This window comes from Lissotriton helveticus, chromosome 6 (genome assembly GCF_964261635.1).
Source record: "Lissotriton helveticus chromosome 6, aLisHel1.1, whole genome shotgun sequence".
NCBI classification, from domain to species: Eukaryota; Metazoa; Chordata; class Amphibia; order Caudata; family Salamandridae; genus Lissotriton; species Lissotriton helveticus.
In genome coordinates, this window is record NC_136067.1 from 699,162,550 (window position 1) to 699,184,164 (window position 21,615).

General features: G+C 47.4%; 1 protein-coding gene across 4 annotated transcripts in view; it reads right to left on the reverse strand.

Moving 5' to 3' along the window:
• The window catches only part of SNX14 (sorting nexin 14), a 647,427-nt gene that overhangs the window by 406,231 nt on the left and 219,581 nt on the right, over positions 1-21,615 (reverse strand). For all 4 annotated transcript variants that reach the window (XM_078648164.1, XM_078648163.1, XM_078648162.1 and 1 more), the window contains exon 9: positions 617-692. In XM_078648164.1, the coding sequence (XP_078504290.1) occupies positions 617-692 (76 nt within the window). The remainder of the gene's footprint in view (positions 1-616; positions 693-21,615) is intronic.

Consider the following 21,615-nt stretch of genomic DNA (forward strand, 5'->3'; position numbering starts at 1 on the left):
GAATATACTATGTCTTGTCTTTGTTTAAAAAAAATTTGGGGGACGTATGATGTTGTAAATTTATTTCAGTGTATATATGTATTGTTTCATTTAGTCTGTAAATTGTAATGTATAGTTGTGTAAATATATGAATGTACAGTTGTTCCTTTTTTGACATCAATGTGTAGATAGAAAATCTTTAAAGAAAAATTGAATGGTATAAAATAAAAAATACCTGGTCAAATTAAAAAGTTGTTTTTTGACCGATAGAAATAGTATTGTGTAGAAATGAGGGTGGTGTAGGCACGTTTTGTGTGGTTAGTTTATATTAATTTAAAAGCATTTCTCAGGAGGGAGTGGCCATTAACCACACTCGCAACAATATCAAGCTGGGCTTAACAGTCAACACCGTGCATCAAGGACAGTGCGACAGACACACTGCAACTTTCCTGTCTTTTGCACATCAATTGCATTACAGCATGCCTGACCATAAAACGGCAACCATGAGAACACAACCTTCTTTTACAATCCACAAAAGAGAAATGAAGTGATACCACCTGCTGCTGTACAATAAATAATGCCACATACATGAACAAACCAATAACATTTCTTACTGTAGCACAAGGTGACCTCTTACCGGATCAGCGAGAAAGTCCATGGAGGGAAGAAAAACCGAACCAGACAGAATCTCTCTTATCAGCAAGGTCAAGGGCCTGGAAGTAAAAACACACATTTCAATACAAATGAGCTACTACTGTTCAGGGACTGCACATTAGATTATTGCTTAAAAAGGCAGACAGAATATACCAATTATGTGCACAGCATGCCTTAATACTTCGCACACATATTACAAATTAAATATCCCCCTACACCCAGCTCGCTATGAAACCTTGTTCCTAACAGATGTCATCTTCCCTTGAACAAGCATGCTGACTGCTCAGGTTTCAATGTTGGTTCCTACCAGAAACCTTCATTTCAACAATCTGGTATTTCCAGGAGAACAGTCCTTACTATATGCATGTGTGTGGATTAGAAACGCTGTGACATCTTGCCCTGTCCGTTTTATCAAGCCCCCTTCCAAAATTAATAAGATCTGAACTATTAAAATGTTATAGTTTAAAAATGTAAATCAAAATTGATCTCCAAGGGGGAGGAGCCAAGCTCGCGTCCGAGATGGCCGCGTTTTAGCTCGGCTCCGATCACTCTCCTGTCTGCAACAAATATCCTGTACTTTATCCTGCCCCGGGAAGTATTCCACGATGTGCAGTGGAACGACGTTAACTCACAGGCACTTACCGTTTGCTCCGGTGATTCCTGGGTGTCACGGATCCTGAGTTACGCCCCTGTCTGCTTCGGGGCCTCCGGAGCGGCCGGGCCTGGCACTCCTTGGCGGCGCCCGGGCTGGACGGGGCGCGGTGGCCGGCCCTTGGTGGTGGTGTGGAGTCGGTCGGAGGGGCCGATGTGCTAATAGACCGATTGCGGCCTCCCGGGCCTGGTCTGGCGGTCCTGCGGCCTGGTGTTGGGGAGCTGACTTCCATGGACGGGGTTGACCGTACATCTGGCTCGTCTCCCCTTTGTTCTCCGGCCCGGCCATTTTGAGTTCCTCCGCCCGGACTCGGAGAACGGTGCCGGCGGCGTGTGGGGTGCCGGCGCATCGCCTTCTTCTGGTGGCTCCCCTTCCTGCCCTGGTGGCACCCCGCTGGTGGTTGCCGGTATCCTGTTTTGCCCCGCTGATATCCGGGCGGGGGTCGGTGTTCGCAGCGGCCCCGCCGGGCTTCTAAGATGGCGGCCGGCCCCATGATTCTCGGCCTTGCGGGGACCGGCGATGCGAGTCAGCCGTGCGGCACGTTTGCTGAATACTGTAAAGGTGAGCCTACGCTCCGCGACATCCTCGCCGCCCTGCGCTCCTGGGGGGCACCCATGACCGCACCGACCGCTATCCTGGAGGGGGGTCCCTTTGTTGGGCCTGCCGGACCCCCCTCGGTTTGTGCGGCTTCATCTCTGTTGTGTGCTGCTGGAACTTTCCTTGGGGTCGTGGACCTGGAGGCGGCTGATGGTGTGGATGTGCGGGGATCCGCTGCCCTTCTTCGTCCTGTGCCTCCTTCTGTTCCGGAGGTTCCCCGGCTGGATCCCGTCTGGACCGACCTCGATGGGTCTCCTTTTCCTCTTTTGCCTCACATGGCCGTACAAAGATCCTGTGACGGTGCCGCTGGACCGGCTTTCTCCGTATTCTCATCGGAACTTTGCCTGTTTTGCCTGAAGTGGTTACTGTACTTTCTGGATCATCCGGGTCACGATCGCCACAACTTGAGTGTATTTTTGATTCGACTCCCTGTTATTCACCTCCTGTTTTATGTGGTCTGGTTCCTGGTGCGCTGGACGATTACAGTTTGCGAAAAACGAGGACAGGGTTGAGCTGATCTTGCCTCTGTGGACTGTTATTTTGTGGTATGGTTGGGTGATCCGTTCATAATTGTATGATTATGTTTGATACGTCGTTACGTTCCTGGAGCTTATCCGTGTGTTTATTATCTTCCCGTGGGCTCTGAGTATTTTCGGGCGGGGGGGGTGGGAGCTGAAGGGGTTTTGATTATGTGGCTCCTCTCCCGCTGTTTTTTCCCTGTTTCCCCTTCTCCCCCTTTTTAATCTAAGTGATTCTTTCTTTCTTATATTTCTCTATATTTCGGGTTCTAATTAGGGCGACAGGCACGCTGCTGGGGGGTAGGCCATAGCCTTCTGCAGGGGTGCAGGGTGGGCTGTGCGGGGTGGTGGGGGGTCTGTTTATTGTATCTTTCCCTGTTCCTCTTTTTGGTTCTATGGCTCTTATGTATCCCCTAATTTCGTGGCGCGGTGTCGGCACGTAGCCCCCCGGGGTGTTTGTGCTGGCATGGCCCTTTTGGTATGTCTGCTGTCACGGTTTACTACGCATTCATTTCTCCTGTTGCCACTAGTTCCATGTGCCGAATTAGTATTGGGTGCTTTGTTAGCCGTGGGGGGCGTGCACTGACGCTGCGCCCTCACTTTCCCCCTCCCCTTTTTTGATGTCCTCTTCCTTCCCTTTTTTTCCTTTTCCCCACCCCTTTTTTTTTTTTTCCTCCCTTGGGTTGTTGTAACGGAGGGCTTTTAGTTTTGTAAACGTATTTTTCGCTGTTTTATTATTATGTGCCCTGATAGTGGTGGGTGGGTGCTGAGCAGCGATTGTGATTGTTCTTGATGTGGGACTCACGTTCTGCCTTTGCCAAAAGGTATTGTTCTGTTGGTCTTTTCCTGTATTCGAGACTTCGGCTTGCTCACGGCCCGCCACGGCCCTCTGGACTTTACCGATTGACATTATCCTGTGACACCCTTTATTCTATTATAAAATTAACCTACTTTTATCCTGCCCGTGATGGCGACTCAAAGACTTGTTGCCTTTGCCTTTCATATGAGCTATTTAGAAATCCTGTTGTCTCTCCTGTATTGCCTCGTATGTTTCTTTATTGTGGTGGCCGGCCCGGTGGGTTGTAGGCCCGTATCTGTGCGCGCCTTCTGTACAATAAAGGTTTTAAAAAAAAAAAAAATAATAAATAAATTGATCTCCAAGTTTATATTGCCGTCATGAACTAGGTAATCGGAAAATAACACAAATCCTGGAATTTCTTTTTATTTGCACAAGTTAATTAAAATCATTGCATTACAAAAAAATTCCATCTAAAAAAAAACATTACCCGTAATATTTAAAAGTTCTGGTAAAATGCAGGCGTTATGTGCCTTTATGTGGCTGGAGGCTTATTTTTCCTGGTTCTCTCGGAAAGTGCACGTGCTTTACAACTTTGACTGTAAGTCGGCGATCAGCCCCGATCAACATTTCGTAAAGTGCTTGTGCTTTACAACTTTGGCCCTAAGTTTGCGATCAACCTGGATGGAAAAACCTACCTGGCTCATCGATAAACTTTGTTTTCCTTCCTTTCAATTCTTCTTGAGCTCCACTGGTTCTTATCATTGTTCCTAATGCTCTTCTAAAGTGCCTATGCTTTGCGACTTTATGATGATATAGATCAAACTATTGTTTGGATAAAGTCGTTGGGTTTCTCCAGGCTCAGTTCTTTCCATGAAAACGTAGTCCGCATACTTTCGGGGTGTTATGTTTAAAGTAATCCACAATCAACTTTTGGACTATACGTGGACGAGGTCGGAGACTAGAACAAGGCTGGAGAGCGTCCCTGATAGATTTTATGAATCTTCCACAGCGCGCCAGGTTATGGGGTTCCTTTTGTGTAAAACATATTGCCAAGGCCTCGAGGTAGGTGCTTGCTTTTTCCCTCAGGTATAATTCCTTAAGAAGGCTTCTTCTTTTATTTGCTAAGGCTGGGCAGCAGCACAAGACGTGTAGCCATGATTCATGATTGTAGTCGCACAGTTGACATGCTCCCCTTGTATGTTTTTTAGGTCGAGGGACCGTCGCTCTCACTGGGCGGAGTCCCGAAGATTTAATGTTTTGGAGTTAGGGGGCTTGGAACCCGCCTCTCTCCTCAATTCTCCTCCATTGGCTGGCTTCCTAAACGGAGGCCAGCCATTGGAGGAGAAGGGAGTCACTCCAATAAAGCCCCGTCTCTTTCGGATTCGGGGGCGTGTTTTTTTGCGTTCTTTTGACTGTGACGTCGTTCAGAACGCCAAAACACGCCCCCGAATCCGAAAATGTTCGGAGCTTTGCGGCCGCCATTTTGGTTCCCCTGTTGAGGAGTCCACATCTCTGCTTTCCTTCCCTCCCCAGTCAGTCCGGGCTCCGGTGCAGTTCGGGGTCATATTTCCGCACCCCTGGCTCACGTCGGTCCCCCGCGATCCCCCTTCCAAGTTCCCCTCTGCCCTTACCTCTGCGGCTTGAGTGTGCCCTCCCTCCCGAGAGCATGCACGGCAAGAAGCACTAGCCTGCTGCGCTGCCATAGACGGAGCCCCCCTTCCCATCCAATCCCTCCCCCCACCGCAGCAAGAACATAACTTCTACAGCACGTTGAAATTTGACTGCTTGCCTTTTGTCAACACCACAGCGTACTACACTGCTTGCGGTTTACTGTTCACTATAACAGCTACAAAGCCTTTTTTTTAAATAAAAAAGTACTAGAAATATATTTTGTGTCTTATTTGTCATGCACGGCGAGAAGCACTAGCCTGCAGCGCCGCCATTTCAGCGTGTGTCGTAAGTTCTGTAGGGAGCAGGATGCGATGTGACGTGCAGTGAGGGGCGGAGTCCCGAAGATTTAATGTTTTGGAGTTAGGGGGCTTGGAACCCGCCTCTCTCCTCCATTCTCCTCCATTGGGTGGCTTCCTAAACGGAGGCCAGCCATTGGAGGAGAAGGGAGTCACTCCAATAAAGCCCCGTCTCTTTCGGATTCGGGGGCGTGTTTTTTTGCGTTCTTTCGACTATGACGTCACTCAGAACGCCAAAACACGCCCCCGAATCCGAAAATGTTCGGAGCTTTGCGGCCGCCATTTTGGTTCCCCTGTTGAGGAGTCTGCATCTCTGCTTTCCTTCCCTCCCCAGTCAGTCCGGGCTCCGGTGCAGTTCAGGGTCATATTTCCGCACCCCTGGCTCACGTCGGTCCCCCGCGATCCCCCTTCCAAGTTCCCTTCTGCCCTTACCTCTGCGGCTTGAGTGTGCCCTCCCTCCCGAGAGCATGCACGGCGAGAAGCACTAGCCTGCAGCGCCGCCATAGACGGAGCCCCCTTCGCATCCCCTCCCTCCCCCCACCGCAGCAAGAACATAACTTCTACAGCACGTTGACTGCTTGCCTTTTGTCAACACCACAGCGTACTACACTGCTTGCGGTTTACTGTTCACTATAAACAGCTACAAAGCCTTTTTTTTAAATAAAAAAGTACTAGAAATATATTTTATGTCTTATTTGTCATGCACGGCGAGAAGCACTAGCCTGCAGCGCCGCCATTTCAGCGTGTGTCGCAAGTTCTGTAGGGAGCAGGATGCGACGTGACGTGCAGTAGCTAAGGCAAACCCACAAAAGAACACGGCCCGCCCATCCTAGACGGAGCCCCCCTTCCCATCCCCTCCCTCCCCCCCTCCTCCTCCCCCCACCGCAGCAAGAACATAACTTCTACAGCACGTTGAAATTTGACTGCTTGCCTTTTGTCAACACCACAGCGTACTACACTGCTTGCGGTTTACTGTTCACTATAACAGCTACAAAGCCTTTTTTTTTTAAATAAAAAAGTACTAGAAAAATATTTCGTGTCTTATTTGTGTGGTGACTGCGGTCGTCCAAATTCCAAAGGCCGTCGCTTTTGCCACCTCGGATATATTGCATTAGATTTGCATTTCCTGTCACGCGCTAGCCTACAAGGTATTAGGAACTATTGCCCTTTTTCAGTGTTGATGACATTCCAATTCCCAAATGTGCATTCAAAGTTTTGAACTCCACTCTCTTAATGGTGCACAAGGCCCGCACTCCACGCGTGATTCTTTATACGTGGTACCCTCTGCATAGTACTTACGTACGGTACTTGCTGCATGATTCACTGAGGTATGGCTACATGGCCTTCAGGGTAGACTGTTTAAATTCGACATCTCTTTGCCATCATTTTATGGGGTGGTGTTTGAGCTTGTCATGTTGTGCTGGTTAATTAAAGCACTACGGCTATTACTCGTCCCTCCTTTGAATTGCCCTGGTATTTGCTTCCTATGAGCGGGTCAGTGCAAGTGGCGCCTATCGTCTTCTTACCACTATTTTTTTTCTCAGTATTTTATGTTGAAGGGAACATGCATGTGCTCCTGCAACTCATTTAAAAAAACCTAGCTTGCAGAACAGGGTGGGGTGCCCTTCTTTTATCGTGCAGTGCATGCCCGTGCTCGAGGCTTGCCTCTGGTGCAGATCACGACTGACACTGGGGGAGGGGGGATTATTTCTAGTGCAGTGTCCCGTGCACGCCTGTAAGCTGAGTGCTGCTAATATTGAAGTGCTCTCCTGTCACTGATGTGCTGGTGCTGTGAACTGGTAACGGAGGCTGTCTCTTATGCAGTGCACTCCTGTCACTAGGGTTTTCTTACTGCTTCTGGCGCTCTGCACGCACATCACTGACATGCTGCTGTTGGTATGTGTGTATGTGGCTGACATGCTGCTGTTGGTATGTGTGTATGTGGGGGGGTGGGAAGGGGGGGCAGGGCTCACCTGACACGAGAAAGCTTGTGCGGAATAGTGCACACTTGTGACTATGGGGTCGTCTCTAGTGCAGTGCACGTTATTCATTGGTGACAGTGTTTCTGAATTCTACATCAGGGGGCACTGGTGGTGCATACAGTAGCCAGATGATGGCTGGAATGAGTATGTTTTAGTACTCAACATGCACAATACGTTAGTACTGTACAGTACAATGCTTTGCTGCACTTGAAATTCCCCAGTTACATTCTGCGTGCCTGCATGTTGAATGGAAAGGTGCTGCAGATGCGGCATGTATCATTGATCTACTGCAGGATGAGATAGTTTGTGGCTGTGCACTGTCCGTGCAAATGTATGCTAAGTGGAAAGGCTTTATATCCTTACTAATCCAAGATCTGGATCTTGATATTCTTTTTTTAACCGAAACGTGGCTTGGATCCACGTCTGGCCCAGATATTGTTCAGGCTCTTCCCCCTGGATATCTGATTCAACATATAGATAGAGGACCTAAGGTTGGAGGAGGGATAGCTATTCTCTATAGGGAGCACCTAACCTGTCGTATGACCGATAGTTCCATCTCAGATTGTGAAAGTGCCCAATTTTCTATCACATTATCCCCAGAATTGTCATTCTCAGGACTTTTAATTTACCGTCCACCTGGCTCAATAGGACAATTCCTGGAAGGAATAATCGAAACTACCATAGAGTTAGCTAGCACGGTCTCGAACTTTATAGTACTGGGAGACCTGAATCTTCATTTCATTAATCCCTCAGATAATATTGCAACAGAATTAACCAAGGATTTAGCCGCATGTGAACTCAGTCTGATAGTTTCACACCCCACCCATTCCAAAGGGAACCTTCTAGACCCTATATTCTCAAACATTGCGGATTTAACCTCAGCCGAACCATATCCAATCCCTTGGACAGACCATATGGTCGTTCCCTTTACATGGAAGATGCCCACATCCAGTTTAACAAAACACTTTAACAAAGTCCTGGGTAGGCGCTGGACGAAATTGGAAGTGAATGATTGGATAGAGGCTCTGAAAATAAGTGAGCCCCGGGCCAATCAGGACATTGATAGGGCAAATAAAAACTTTAATCAATGGATCGAACAATCACTGGATAGTGTACTTCCAAAAAAACATATCACCAATAAGAAAGGCCCCACTAAACAACCCTGGTTTACTTCAGATCTATGGTCCCTTAAACAGGAATGTAAACGGGGGGAGAGGCAGTGGCGAAAACACTTTGACGAAGAGAAGAAAAAGAAATACAGACTCACTATAAAGAAATATAAATCTGCCCTTAACATGGCCAAATCCACCTTCTATGCAGAAAAAATTGAGGTTTCTGCCAATGCCCCAAGAGAGATGTTCAAGATAGCTAAATCTCTGTTAAAAGCCCCGGACCTGCCATCATCACCAGCATCCGCTGAGGAAGCTGGCGCTCACTGTGATAATTTGGCAAATTGTTTTGTCGCTAAAATCCAAAAGATCCTCCTTTCCCTTCCTCCCCTATCCATGGAAGAACTAACTCCTTCTCTGATAGACGATACTGACCCCGTTCCGCCCTGTCTGCCCTTCTTTTCCCCCCTTAGTGCAGAGCTTCTACCTCCGCTTTTCAATTCCATAAAGAGCGGCTCTCCGTTAGACCCTGCCCCTATGAACATCCTAAACCTGGCTCTGCCCCACATTAGCACGCACATCATTAATTTAGTTAACACCTCGCTTGAGTCCGGTATGGTACCTCAAGATTGGAAGCTGGCCATGGTCAGGGCTCTGTTAAAAAAGCCACACCTCGATCCTGAAGACTTCTCCAACTACCGTCCCATCTCCCTTCTCCCTGGTATCAGTAAGCTTACTGAAAAATGGGTGAACAAACAGCTAGCATCTTTTCTGGAGGCCCATGATTTGCTTCATCTGACTCAAACTGGGTTCCGGAGAGGACAGGGAACGGAGACAGCATTGTTGAGGGTGGTCGAGGATTCCAGGAGGATTCTGGACGCAGGTGGCAGCGCGGCCATTATCCTCCTGGACCTTAGCGCCGCCTTTGACACGGTGAATCACCGTGTCCTCTATCTCGCCTTGGAAGGATTGGGGTCACGGGCAAGGCCCTTATGTGGCTGGAGTCTTTTCTTGGCGACAGAGTCTTCAAGGTCTTTTCGGAAAATAGCTGCTCCCTGCCAATACCATTACAGTGTGGGGTGCCACAGGGCTCCTCCCTTAGCCCCACACTGTTTAATGTGTATATGGCGCCCCTGGCGGAAGTAGTAGCTCCTTTTGGAATCCAACTAGTAAGCTACGCTGATGACACCCAGCTAGTTGTCTCTCTAAATCAGGTGGAGTCCCTCCCTTCCAATCTTTGCAGCTGCCTGGAGGCGGTTGCGAAATGGATGGACTTGTCCCACCTAAAATTGAATGGAGGAAAAACTGAGCTGCTACTAGGGAAAAAGGCCGTATTCAATAATTTGACACACTGGCCCTCCTGCATGGGCTCTGGGCCCACTCCAAAGACCGAGATTAAAAGTCTCGGTTTCTGGTTGGATGCAGAGTTGTCATTTAAGACCCAGGCAAGAAAGACAGTGGCCACCTGTTTCGGACTGCTGAGGACAATTCGAAAAATCTTCCCTCAGCTACCCGAAACAGCCAAGAAAACCATAGTCCAGTCCCTTATTCTATCTAGGCTGGACTATGGAAATGCGCTTTATCTTGGAGCCCCTGTCTCGGTTACCCGACAACACCAGGTTGCCCAGAACTCTGCAGCAAGGCTACTTATGGGTATTAGCCATCGCACATCAGCTAGACCCTCGCTACGCGCCTTGCATTGGCTTCCCATAAAGGAGCGGGTTCACTTCAAAACCCTTTGCACGGTCCATAAAACACTTTTCGGGAAAGGCCCCCCCATTTTAGACGACATGATCAGGCCATATAAACCATCTAGGAACCTTCGCTCGAATCAACAAAACCCTCTGGTAACTCCCAGGATCTACAGGGCCCGCACAGGGGGTCGTCTTTTTTCGCATAATGCGGCTAGGTTATTGAATGCTCTTCCTCCATCTCTCCGACAAGAACCTAACCTACTCGTTTTTCGAAAAAAACTAAAAATTGTCCGGTTCCCCAAAATCTAGATAAACATAGGCCCTCTGTATCCTTCGTAATCTATCTCCCTCTGGTCAGTCCTAAGCGCTGGGATGCTTCCGAGTAGCCATGCGCTATAGAAGAGCCTTTTAATAATAATAATAATAATTTGTGTTAGCTAGAGGTGTCTAAGTGTGTGTGTGAGACTGTGTGTGTGGGTGGCTGTGTGTGTGGGTGGCTGTGTGGGTGGGTGGGTGGCTCTGTGAGTGGGTGGGTGGCTCTGTGAGTGGGTGGGTGGCTCTGTGAGTGGGTGGGTGGCTCTGTGGGGGTGGGTGGCTCTGTGTGGGTGGGTGGCTCTGTGTGTGGGTGGGTGGCTCTGTGTGTGGGTGGGTGGCTCTGTGTGTGGGTGGGTAGCTGTGTGTGTGGGTGGGTGGCTCGGTGTGTGGGTGGGTGGCTCTGTGTGTGGGTGGGTGGCTCTGTGTGTGGGTGGGTGGGTGGCTCTGTGGGTGGGTGGCTGTGTGTGTGGGTGGGTGGCTGTGTGTGGGTGGCTCCCTGTGTGTGGGTGGCTCTCTGTGTGTGGGTGGCTCTCTCTGTGTGTGGGTGGGTGGCTCTCTGTGTGTTGGTGGGTAGCTCTCTGTGTGTGGGTGGGTGGCTCTCTGTGTGTGGGTGGGTGGCTCTGTGTGTGTGTGTGTGTGTGGGTGGAGCTCTGTGTGTGGGTGTGGCTCTGAATACTCTCTACTACTCTCTAATGCTCACCTATTGCCATTGTATATGACAATACCATTTATTTATGGTTTTTTTAAAAATGAAAAAAAATGTCATGAGCAATGCCAATAGCTCTACCTTTAATAATGCTGAGACCATTGCATTGTAAATGCTTGTCTACCCATGCCCGGCTAAATTCCGATATTGGCAATGCCAGCAGTGTCATGTAAATAATGACTGTTAGACCTGGCATCTTTGGCGTGGTTTCCCCTATCTTTTTGCCTCTACCTCCTGTATTTTTGATGCTGTGCTGGATTTCGTTTTTGCTGGTTTAAATGCTTTGGACACTCTGCCACTGCTGTTCAGTGCCAGAGTGTAAGTGCTCCCTGTGTACATTATTATTCTGATTGAATATACATGTTTGGCATATTCGTATCACCATGAAGTCCCTAGTAAAGTGCACTGGGTGTGCCAGGGCTGGTGATGACAAATGCTACTGGTGGGCCTGCAGCACTGATTGTGCCACCCACAGGAGTAGCTCTAAAATGGTGTCTCAGGCCTGCCACTGCAGTGCCTATGGGCAGTATTAGAACTGCCATGTCCTCCTGGTCAGTGTCCCCACTGACCAGGCCTAACCCTTCCCTTTTTGTGCACATCAGTCACCCCTATGGAAGGCCCAAGGTACCCCCCTGGGCAGGGTGCAGTGTATGTAAAAGGTAGGGCATGTACTAGTGCAGGTGACATGCTCTGGTAGTGAATGGCAGCCATTTTCGTTTTTCACTACTGTAAGGCTATCTTGCTCCATAGGTTAACATGGGGGATGCTGGCTACAGTGGTTAACAGCATTTCTTCCCATAGGAACAAGATAGGACATAAGTATCTATTATCCCTGAACTCAGAATTTAATAACACATCTTTTAGGAAAGGTTGTTTTTAAATCCTGTGTTTGAGAACAGCACTTTTAGAAAGTTGCTGTTCTCTTGTCTGACCCTTCTGTGTGCCTGGGCCTGTTTGTGTATTGACTATCTGGTTTGAGAGTGACAGGGGCTGGGGGATTCCCCAGGAGGCTGGGTGAGTCAGCACTAGGCTGAATGACTGCAATTGCAACTGGAGTGGTGGGAGGAGTTAGCACCTGGGCTGAATAGGGCTGTGCCTGCCTTCCACAATGCTGGCTCCACCCCCCTGCTGGGCGGCTGAGGACCCTGCCTCTCACTCTGAAAGGAAAGATGCAGCCAGCAAAACAAAGTGCTCAGGATCCACCCAGAACTGGTTTAGACCGGGCTCAGGGCCCACATGCACCAAGAGAACAAAGACTTTAGGGGTATAAGTACAGGACCCCTGACAACAGAAAATTAGATCATCCTGGAAATCAAGAAGGAACCTCTGCCAAGGAGAAAGCTGAAACTGAAGAAGGAAGATTGTCCTGCTGTTGCTCTGCTGGACTGACCTGTTGCTTTGCTGCCAAGGAGAGGGGAAGGACTTTGCTGCTGAGCTGTGTCCCCTGTCTTGAAGGAATCTCCAAGGGCCTGAGAAGAGCTGGCTCCCTGTTTTGAAGTCCCAGGAACAAAAGGACTTCACCCCCAGCTTCCCTGAACTCTGCTGAGAGAGTTCTGTCCTTCCTAGAGCGCTTGATCCAGTTGTGGGGCCTCTGGAAGTTGTACCTGAGCTGGGAAGCTTGAAACTAAGCTTGAGTGACTTTTGAACTTGAAAAGTGTTGCATCGCTCGCTTGCGGAGCGCATCCCCGACTGCGAGAAGTTTCCCGCAGCTACAGAGGTCGAGATCGTCGCAGCGCCTAACGCCGCTGCCAGAGACGTCGCATCGCTCGTTTGCGGGACGCACCAGACCGGTGCGGGAGAATCGAACATCGCTGCGAGTATCGTCGCAGAGCCTGTTGTCGCTGGGTGAGATCGCCGCACCGCTTGCTTGCGGACCGCATCACGTCGCTGCGAGCATCGTCGCAGAATCAACGCATCGAGGAGCTGCGAGAGAGAGGATCCCCGCTGGACCGCGCATCGTCGCCCTGGAGATCGTCGCAGCCCCTACGAGATCGTCGCATCGTGCCTTTGCGAGAACAGACTTCCTACGGAACCTACGCATCGGAATCCATACAAGTGGCCTTCCTCCCATACAGACCGGATTCGTCGCAACACGCCCGCTGCTGCAGCAGGGCTGTCGCATCGCCTCCCCAGGGTCTCAGGAGCAACGCATCGCTTGTTTTCCACCGCACCAGCTTCTGCTTTTGGAACTTTGTTGCAACTAAAAGGTACTGTGAGTAAACATGACGCAACTGTGAACTTTTCACGCATCAGTAGAGAATTCTATCGCAACGTAGAGAATTCTAACGCAACCTTAAGAACTCTTTTTGAAACCATATTCTTGAACTGTGTATGTTGGATTTTTGTCGTTTTGGTCTTGTGTAGTTTAGATTAAAAATACCTTTATTTTTCTAAACTGTTGTGGAGTCAGTTTGTGGTGTTTTCACTGTGTTACTGTGAGTGTTGGTACAAATACTTTACGCATTGCCTCTGGTTAGCCTAGACTGCTCGTGCCAAGCTACCTAGAGGGTGAGCAGGGGTTATCTCAGAGGGTTATCTCCTTGCCCTGACTAGAAGCAAGGGTCCCTATTTGGACAGTGGTACCTACCTCTGCCAACTAGAGACCCCCAGATCTAACAATGACTCTTCTAGTTTTTGGGTCAGCAAGGCGGTGAGATATGGCTGGGTTTGATTACCAAATATGAGGCATTTTTTGGGGCCCGGAAATAACACAAATCTCTTTCTGGTAATATTACCTGAAAAACAATTTAATAAAAGCATTCAGCTGACTAATGTAAAGTCAGAGTGTATTTTATCCGAATAAATCACTCAACGTTAATCTCACTATTTCTAGCCTGACCTCTGTGTTTCACATTCCCGAGACCTGACATTTCTAACACATATTTATCACCCGATGAAGTAGGCTTTCCCTTAGCAAGAACCACAAAGACGAGAACTAATCTAGTGCCATTTGCAATCCGTGCTAGGCTCTTCGAAGACTCCCTTAGGCCCTCCTGGCCCTCGGTTAGTTGTTTCATCATGAAAGCCTCAAACCTCATGGTGCCCCCAGTTTCACGACACTCGCTCGGCCTATGGTGAAACGTGAAATACAACAAGATCACGACGAATCTCTTCTTTCAGGACCCACTACGCTATATTTTGATGGCTTGTAGGCCATTTTAGGCAGGTGTAAACAGGACTGCGTGAAATATTCCGAAGGGTGTGACGATTCTACTTTCACATGCTTTCATGGCAAACCAGCACAACCTGTGTCTATGGTATAACATAACGAGAATGAACAGGAGCCCCACACGCCTAAAGGAGGGGGTCCCTTAGTTGGGCCAAACATCCCACTGGGGGCTGGATTGAGGAGGGGTACAGCCTAGTTACGTTGCGGTTTCTGATGTGTCCAAGGAGAAACAAAACCGAATCTTATAAGCTAGGTATTTAAGGCTGTGCCTCGAGGCGGGACGTCCTCTTTGTCTCCCTGGACCCCAGCCGCATAGCAACGGAAAACACAGCCAGGAGTGCAGCGGTTCCGGTCGACGGCCCGGGTAGGGCAACGCAGTGGGTTCAGGGGGGCCGGCGTAGTGTTTTTCAATTACTCATTTGAGCTTTTAGTGGTGATTTTTAATCACTCAATTGAGCTTTTAGTTTAGTAAGGCGCGTAATGGTGATCGTTTCAGCGAGGTGGCAGTCGGCTTCTTCAAGATAACTGTATTCTGCCTAATAACTGCTGGGAACTTTCATTATAACTGTCTGGGCCGTGAGTGTGGCTCAATTTTCTGAGCGCTCGCCTTCGGCCTGGGAGACCCGGGTTCGAGTGTCAGCGTAGGCGGGGAAAAACAATTTTTTCTGCGTGTGTAATGTAAAGCAGCATTTGGTAAAATGGCATAAAATGTCATTTGATGATCAGGACCACTCAAAGTTTGAATCGGGATGTTTTCTTGGCCAGAGTGAAAGTGATACAAGCAGCACAAGCAAGGGGGAGGGCGAGTGCGCCGGGGAGCTTCTCGCCCTGTGGCGGAGTGCTGACAGTTAACAAATAAGGGGCATGCTCAACAAAGGAGGTTGAGTGACTGGATGGACCCCAGGACGGGGTAGGATTAAAGTGTGCAGTAGATTGGCGGTAAAAAGGGGGACCGGCCTGCCGGTGGTCCTCAACTCTACTGCCCTAACACGTCACTTAAGGACTGAGATGAATCTTGGGGAGACTGCCTGTGTTCAGGTACCTCGGAGGGCCGGTGTGCTATGCGGTGCCCTGGATTTCACGTAAGGCAACTGTTTGTTGTGGCACGCCGTGGCCTGCCGGCACAAGGTGTGCAGCAGAGGGTTCAAGACTATGAACAACATAAGGCTATGCTCACCTGTGATGACAATTCTAATTTCTTGATGTCTTTGATATGTGTATGCTGGAAAGTTTTGACATTGTTCAGGTACCTCTGAGGGCCGGTGCGTTATGCAGTGCCCTGGTTCAGGTAATGCAACTGTTTGCTGTAGCACGTTGTGGCCTGCCAGCAGAATGTGCGCAGTAGTGTGTTCACGAGGATGGTCAGCTTAATGCTTTGCTGAATTGTAATAATGATCGTAATATCTTAGTGCCTTTGACATGTAAATATCACTAGAGGGTGCAGCATGTATATTTTGTGTATCCAAGTAGGTTACTAGGGGTTGTTTTGAATTATCCTGTTTGAAGTGAATAAAATCTACGTCCTAGACAATATAACCGCATTATGTGACTTCATGGGTGTGGGTTGAGACAGATGTTGGCAGTGGGGGAGAGGTGAGAGTGTCACGTTGTGCGCACACTATGAATCAGATTTTTCCATGCTGTAACTTGGCAATTAACGAAAAGCAGATTGTTTTTCTCCCGAAGATATAGGGCCTCCCAGCATTCCTTCCACCGTGAAAACGTTGGCTGCATGAGATGTTTTGTTGTTTACCGCAGGTAGTGCCAGATTTTCTGTTGATTACGTTTTCTGGATAATGTTCTTTATTATATTATTATTAAAAGGGAGCAGCATAATGTCCCCTTGTCGTTAATTAACTCACCCTACCCCGTCAGGAACAGCGGCAGCACAGGTTTCACACACAATTTTAATTATTTTTGTATGGTGAATTAAAATGCTCCACTAATGGGCGCTGTGCTCAAAGCAGCCTTTGCTCAAGTTAGGAAGTGAACGATATGATTGGATGTTATTTAAGAAGCGGTCTTTATCCACTACCCACTAATGGTTCCTAGCTAGCGCTATATAAAACTCTCAAATAAATAGTGATTGTTTATATGAACCTGTTTATTCCACTCCTCTGTCTTTAATTCAGCAAAATAAACTCACCCATTATTATTTTTCTATTTGACATATCAGATTCTGCAGTGTTCGTTAGCTGGCCACATCGCAGCCTTTTCATCTACAACGTTTGCTATAGTGGGTGCCCAGTTGTCTAATGGCTTTAAGGTCAAATATTCATAACAATGAACTGAGGGCAGTGTCATTTAACTGGTGGCGTTTGCGAGAAAGCACCAAACACAAGAAAGGTCCTAGGGGTAAGTTTATCGACCTCAACTGTTAAACCCCCTACACAGAATTGACACCAACCAAGATTAACAGTGAGTCCAAGAGCAGACAATGTACCCAAAAATATAAGAACAACAGGGAGTAGTTTTAATATAAACGAGTTTGCGAGAAAGCCCCACCTCTGCCTCTGTTCACACTTCACACGTTTGTACAAGTAATATAAGCGATCCCGTCATTGCTTAAAACAAAGTGACACCCCAACATTGGATGTTAAAAAGTGGTTATAAAAACAGGCATTTGCAAAGCCAAAAGGTCTCTCCTACGAGTGGCCTATTGGCTTTTTCAATGTTTTTATAGCCTTGTTGTACAGCGGCTGCAGCACGATTGAAAGTAAATAAAAAAGCTAAGCAGCGATCAACGCTTGCTGTGCTTGCAGCACCTTTTTGGTTTCACAAAGAAATGTTTGGAAAAGAAGAGAGAATTGAGGAGAATAGCACGTAGTCTAAGCATAAAGTATTATCAGGGTAGGGTGGATAGTCTCATGAAACTAAAAAGAGAATATAATATGTTAATTGGGAGGGCAAAAAGAGATTATAAAGAAGACTGTTGGACAAAGCTGCATGAGGCAATAGAAAAAAAAATATACACCAGTTCTGAAACTAGTTAAATCAGCAGTGGATCGCCCTGCGGCCACAATGAACTGTGTGGTAGAAGAAGCAGCATGGGAGGAATAATTGCTGAAATTATATAGCCCAGGGAGAGAACCGGAAGACTGTTTGCAACCGGATTGGAGCGGTCTGGTAGCAGTTTTAAAACCCAACTTTTCGTCCTCAAGTGAAAAACACGATAAAATATCTGAATTTAACAAGGGCAGCCGGCCCAGACAACCTCTCTGTCCTGATAATTAAAACCCAGTTGGACTGGTGGGCAGAATTCTTTTCTAAGATGTTCTAAGTTATTTTAGAAACTGGGAAGTTCCCTAACAATTGGAAGGTTGCAATAATAATGCCCATACACAAGAAAGGCGATATGCAAGCCCCAAAGAACTACAGATTAATTAATCCGATAGATATTGGGGGAAAAATCTTCGCAAAAATAGTATTAGGTAAACTAAAAGATTGGGCGGACCAGAACTCAGTGGTACCGGTTGAACAGGGGGGATTCAAAGAAGGTCATTCCACCTTAGACCATTGTTTAGCCCTCTGGGCACTTGCCCGGAAATCAATAGAACAAAAGGGGAAAATGTATTGCTGTTTCGTTGATTTTCGGGCAGCCTTCGACTTAGTGGATTGCAAGAGCTTATGGGAGTGCCTGATACAATATGATATACCGGAAGGCCTACTGGCCATCCTAAAGGAACTACACAGAGGGAACTGGGCCCAAGTAATTAAGGACACACAAGCGTCACTGACACAGAAAATAGCCATAAGAAATGGGCTAAAACAGGGCTGTGTCCTGGCCCCCCTGCTCTTTGCAATATTCCTAGCCGACCTACCAGCAGCGCTGGAAGTAGAAAGAAGCGCAAGCCCCAGAATTATAGGCAGGAAAGTAGCAAGTCTTCTATATGCTGATGACCTTGTGATAATTGATCAAATGGAACTTGGGCTCCAAAGAAAATAAAATGCTTTTAGAGAATACTGTGAGGCAAAGTTTTTAGTTGTAAATATGGATAAAACGAAGATTTTGTGTTTTGGTAAGAGAGACAAAAATTTTAGTTGGTATTTAGGACAAATACAACTGGAAATTGTAAAAGAATATAAATATCTGGGCCTTTGGTTCGACAGCTCCCTAAAATGGTGTACCCACCTACAAGCCCCAAAAAACAAAAGCTTTCTCATTCATCTGTGGGCTGAAAAAATGTAATAAGGATTATGGGGATATGTCGCATAGACCTATATTAAAAGCTTATGAAGCTATGATCCCACCCCAAGTACTGTTTGGGGCAGAAGTACTCCATCCAAGTGGTAAAGGAGGGTGGGATCGGGATGAAGGGAAGGCCCTAAAAATGCTATTGTCCCTACTAAGTTCCGCAAAGATCCAGGCAATTAGAATGGTGTTAGGGACAATAGCATGGAACACCCAGGTCCAAATGTCTTTGGTAAGATTCTGGAAATGCCAGAACCCAGGGGGAGTGCAGAAAGTCTCACACTGGTGTAGTGAGGAGATCTGGCACAGTAGTTTAAAATGGGCAAAGGAAGCGAGAAGGAAAATCAAGGTAATAACAGGGAGTCTAAATGGGAGTTCAATACAGCACCCCCTGGACGTAGAATTTACCAAGACATCTCTCAGGTACAAAGGCATGGATCAGTCAAGGAATCATGACCTAGAGTACCTGAGGAAGAAAAAAAAAAAATAAAAATCGGTCCAATGCATAATAAATTCCTGGGTAAATGCTGCATGGTATCCATACTTAGAAACTCTGCCAAACCACGGGCTTAGGTGGAAAATCCTAAGGATATGAATTGGCATTAACCCATGGTTAATGGAGTGAAAAATAAAAGGCAGAAATGTTACTCCCAGATGGAACATGCAAATGTGGGCTTGGGACCAGATCTGAAATGTTGCATATATTGCTAGATTGCCTTGTGGTTTTAGACTTGAGAAAATTGTTTTCACGCCCAGTATTTTTAAAATATTGAACAAGGTCACGAGCCCAAGCTATTGTGTTACTGACAGAAATGACAAGTCTTGATATTGCTAATGCACTAGGAAGCTACATGAAAGGTATAAACCGATTTGTATGGGATAAACTTAAGCAAGGGTAGGAATTTTATTTACTTTTAAAATCTCCCTATTCCAAGTATATAAACATTTATGTTTAAAGAACAGTTATAGATCCAATGGTTTTAAACAACTGCTGCTATTGAGGAAGGATGTGGATAATGTACCCCTTTTAAATTAGAGAATCAATGGTACTGTTGTCTAATGATTTTTAATGCTATTTTAATTATTTAAATGTGTATATAATATTGAAAATGTTGAAGCTACTAGGGGAGAAGGTGGATACCGGACCCTTTTAACATATGTATCAAGCTAAGCTAGTTTTAAGGAATTGTACGGTTTTATTCGCTTACGAGATCTTTTTGTGTATGGTTTTATTGCTTACGGGATTTTTTTGTGTTTAAAGAATACGGTCTAAATAAACAGAGTTTTCTCTCTCTCTTTCTCTCAAAAGATTTTGGGACAGGAAGCTGGCACTGAAGTCTGGTTGTAGGGATTTGACCTTCTAGAAATTCGTGCATTTCCGGTGCCAGATGTTGCAAAATCATGCTTAGAGCTCTGCCAATTTCTACCTTCTTGCACATTTCGAAATCAGAAAAAAGACTTAGGATATGGTGAAGGAGGCCAAAAGCTGAATATGATTTCTAGATAACTATTTTCACTGATTTGTGAAAAAAAAAATGCAGTAATGCCATCATTAAATGTTGCCCCATTGCGGCTGCGTTTCCATTACAAACCATTTCTTTGGACAAGATCTAGTTGAGCATAAATCCCTAAACCCTGACTGGAAATAAACTACTCTACACACCAATCTCTAGCCGGGGATTGGAAACTTGGTACAGCACTTTGTTACTGCATTTGACTGTTTTGGTGACCATTCGCAATCCCGTGCACACATGGGCATTATAAGTGACTAGAAGAGAGCGAAATTAGCGGCTGAGGTGTTATTGTACATTCAAATAATGAAACAAAGAATAATGGACGTTGCAAATCTGTTGAATTGGATTCCTTAAACCAGATTGCGAGCCAAAGAAAAAGCACGGTAACCTTACCTACGACGAGGAATGCAGCTGCTACCCTGCGCTCCGCTGCTCGCTCCAGAGAGCAAAACACCGTGGGAGTGAACATTAAAAAAGAGGTGGGACATGCACCCACCTTTAGCCATTTGCGTGCTTTCATTATTTAAAGACAAGCGCAAAAGCCAATCCAATGTGGGAGAGGAATCAGACCCACATGGAGTAAACACAAGAAGCCTTGCAGAGCAGTGCATGCGCACTGCTAGGCTCAACCTAAAAAGTAGGGATAGGTAATACGGCCTAGTCATGCTTTAACTGGATTTTTTGCTTAATTAGCTTCACCAGACCCCAGTAATGACAAAAAATGTGGGTTTCCATTTGAACGACAAGTTGCAGTTTAAAACCTATTGGCTTTGCCAATTACTTCAACAAAGTTGTACAACAGTGCAGCATAGCAATGTTTTTTTAAAGCGCCATGATCTAGCAAGCGTTACAATGTTTTTATTTTAATTTTTTATTAAACATATAAGCGCAGGCCGCATTATAGAGCTTTTTAAAACAGAACGTTTTAGCCGTGTGCTCCCTTAAGGCAACATCGGAAGAGAATGACAAAGGTTGGAGCAGTGGACATGGGATGGGGGAGCCACAGACCACAGAGGGTGAGTGGGCAAGCACACAGACAACGGAGGGAGGGTCGGTGGGTGGGACAAGCACACAGACAACGAGGGAGGGTGGGGCAAGCACTCAGACAACAGATGGGGCAAGCAAACAGACAGTGGGTGGGGCAAGCACACAGACAGCAGAGGGTGGGTGGGGCAAGCACACAGACAAGATAGGGCCAGTGGGTGACGCAAGCACACAGACAACAGAGGGCGGGTGGGTGAGGCAAGCTCGCAGACAACATAGGGCGGGTGGGTGGGGCAAGCACGCAGACAACAGAGGGTTGGTGGGTGGGGCAAGCACGCAGACAACAGGTGTTGGTGGGGCAAGCACACAGACAACTGAGGGTGGGTGGGGCAAGCACACAGACAACTGAGGGTGGGTGGGGCAAGCACACAGACAACTGAGGGTGGGTGGGGCAAGCACACAGACAACTGAGGGTGGGTGGGGCAAGCACACAGACAACGGTGGGTGGGTGGGGCAAGCACACAGACACCAGAGGGTGGGAGGGTGGGTCAAACACACAGACACCAGAGGGTGGGAGGGTGGGTCAAGCACACAGACACCAGAGGGTGGGAGGGTGGGTCAAGCACACAGACAACAGAGAGTGGGGCAAGCACACAGACAACAGAGGGTGGGGCAAGCACACAGACACCAGAGAGTAGGGGGGATGGGGCAAGCACAACAGAGGGTCGGTGGGTGGGACAAGCACACAGACAACAGAGGGTGGGTGGGGCAAGCCCACAGACAA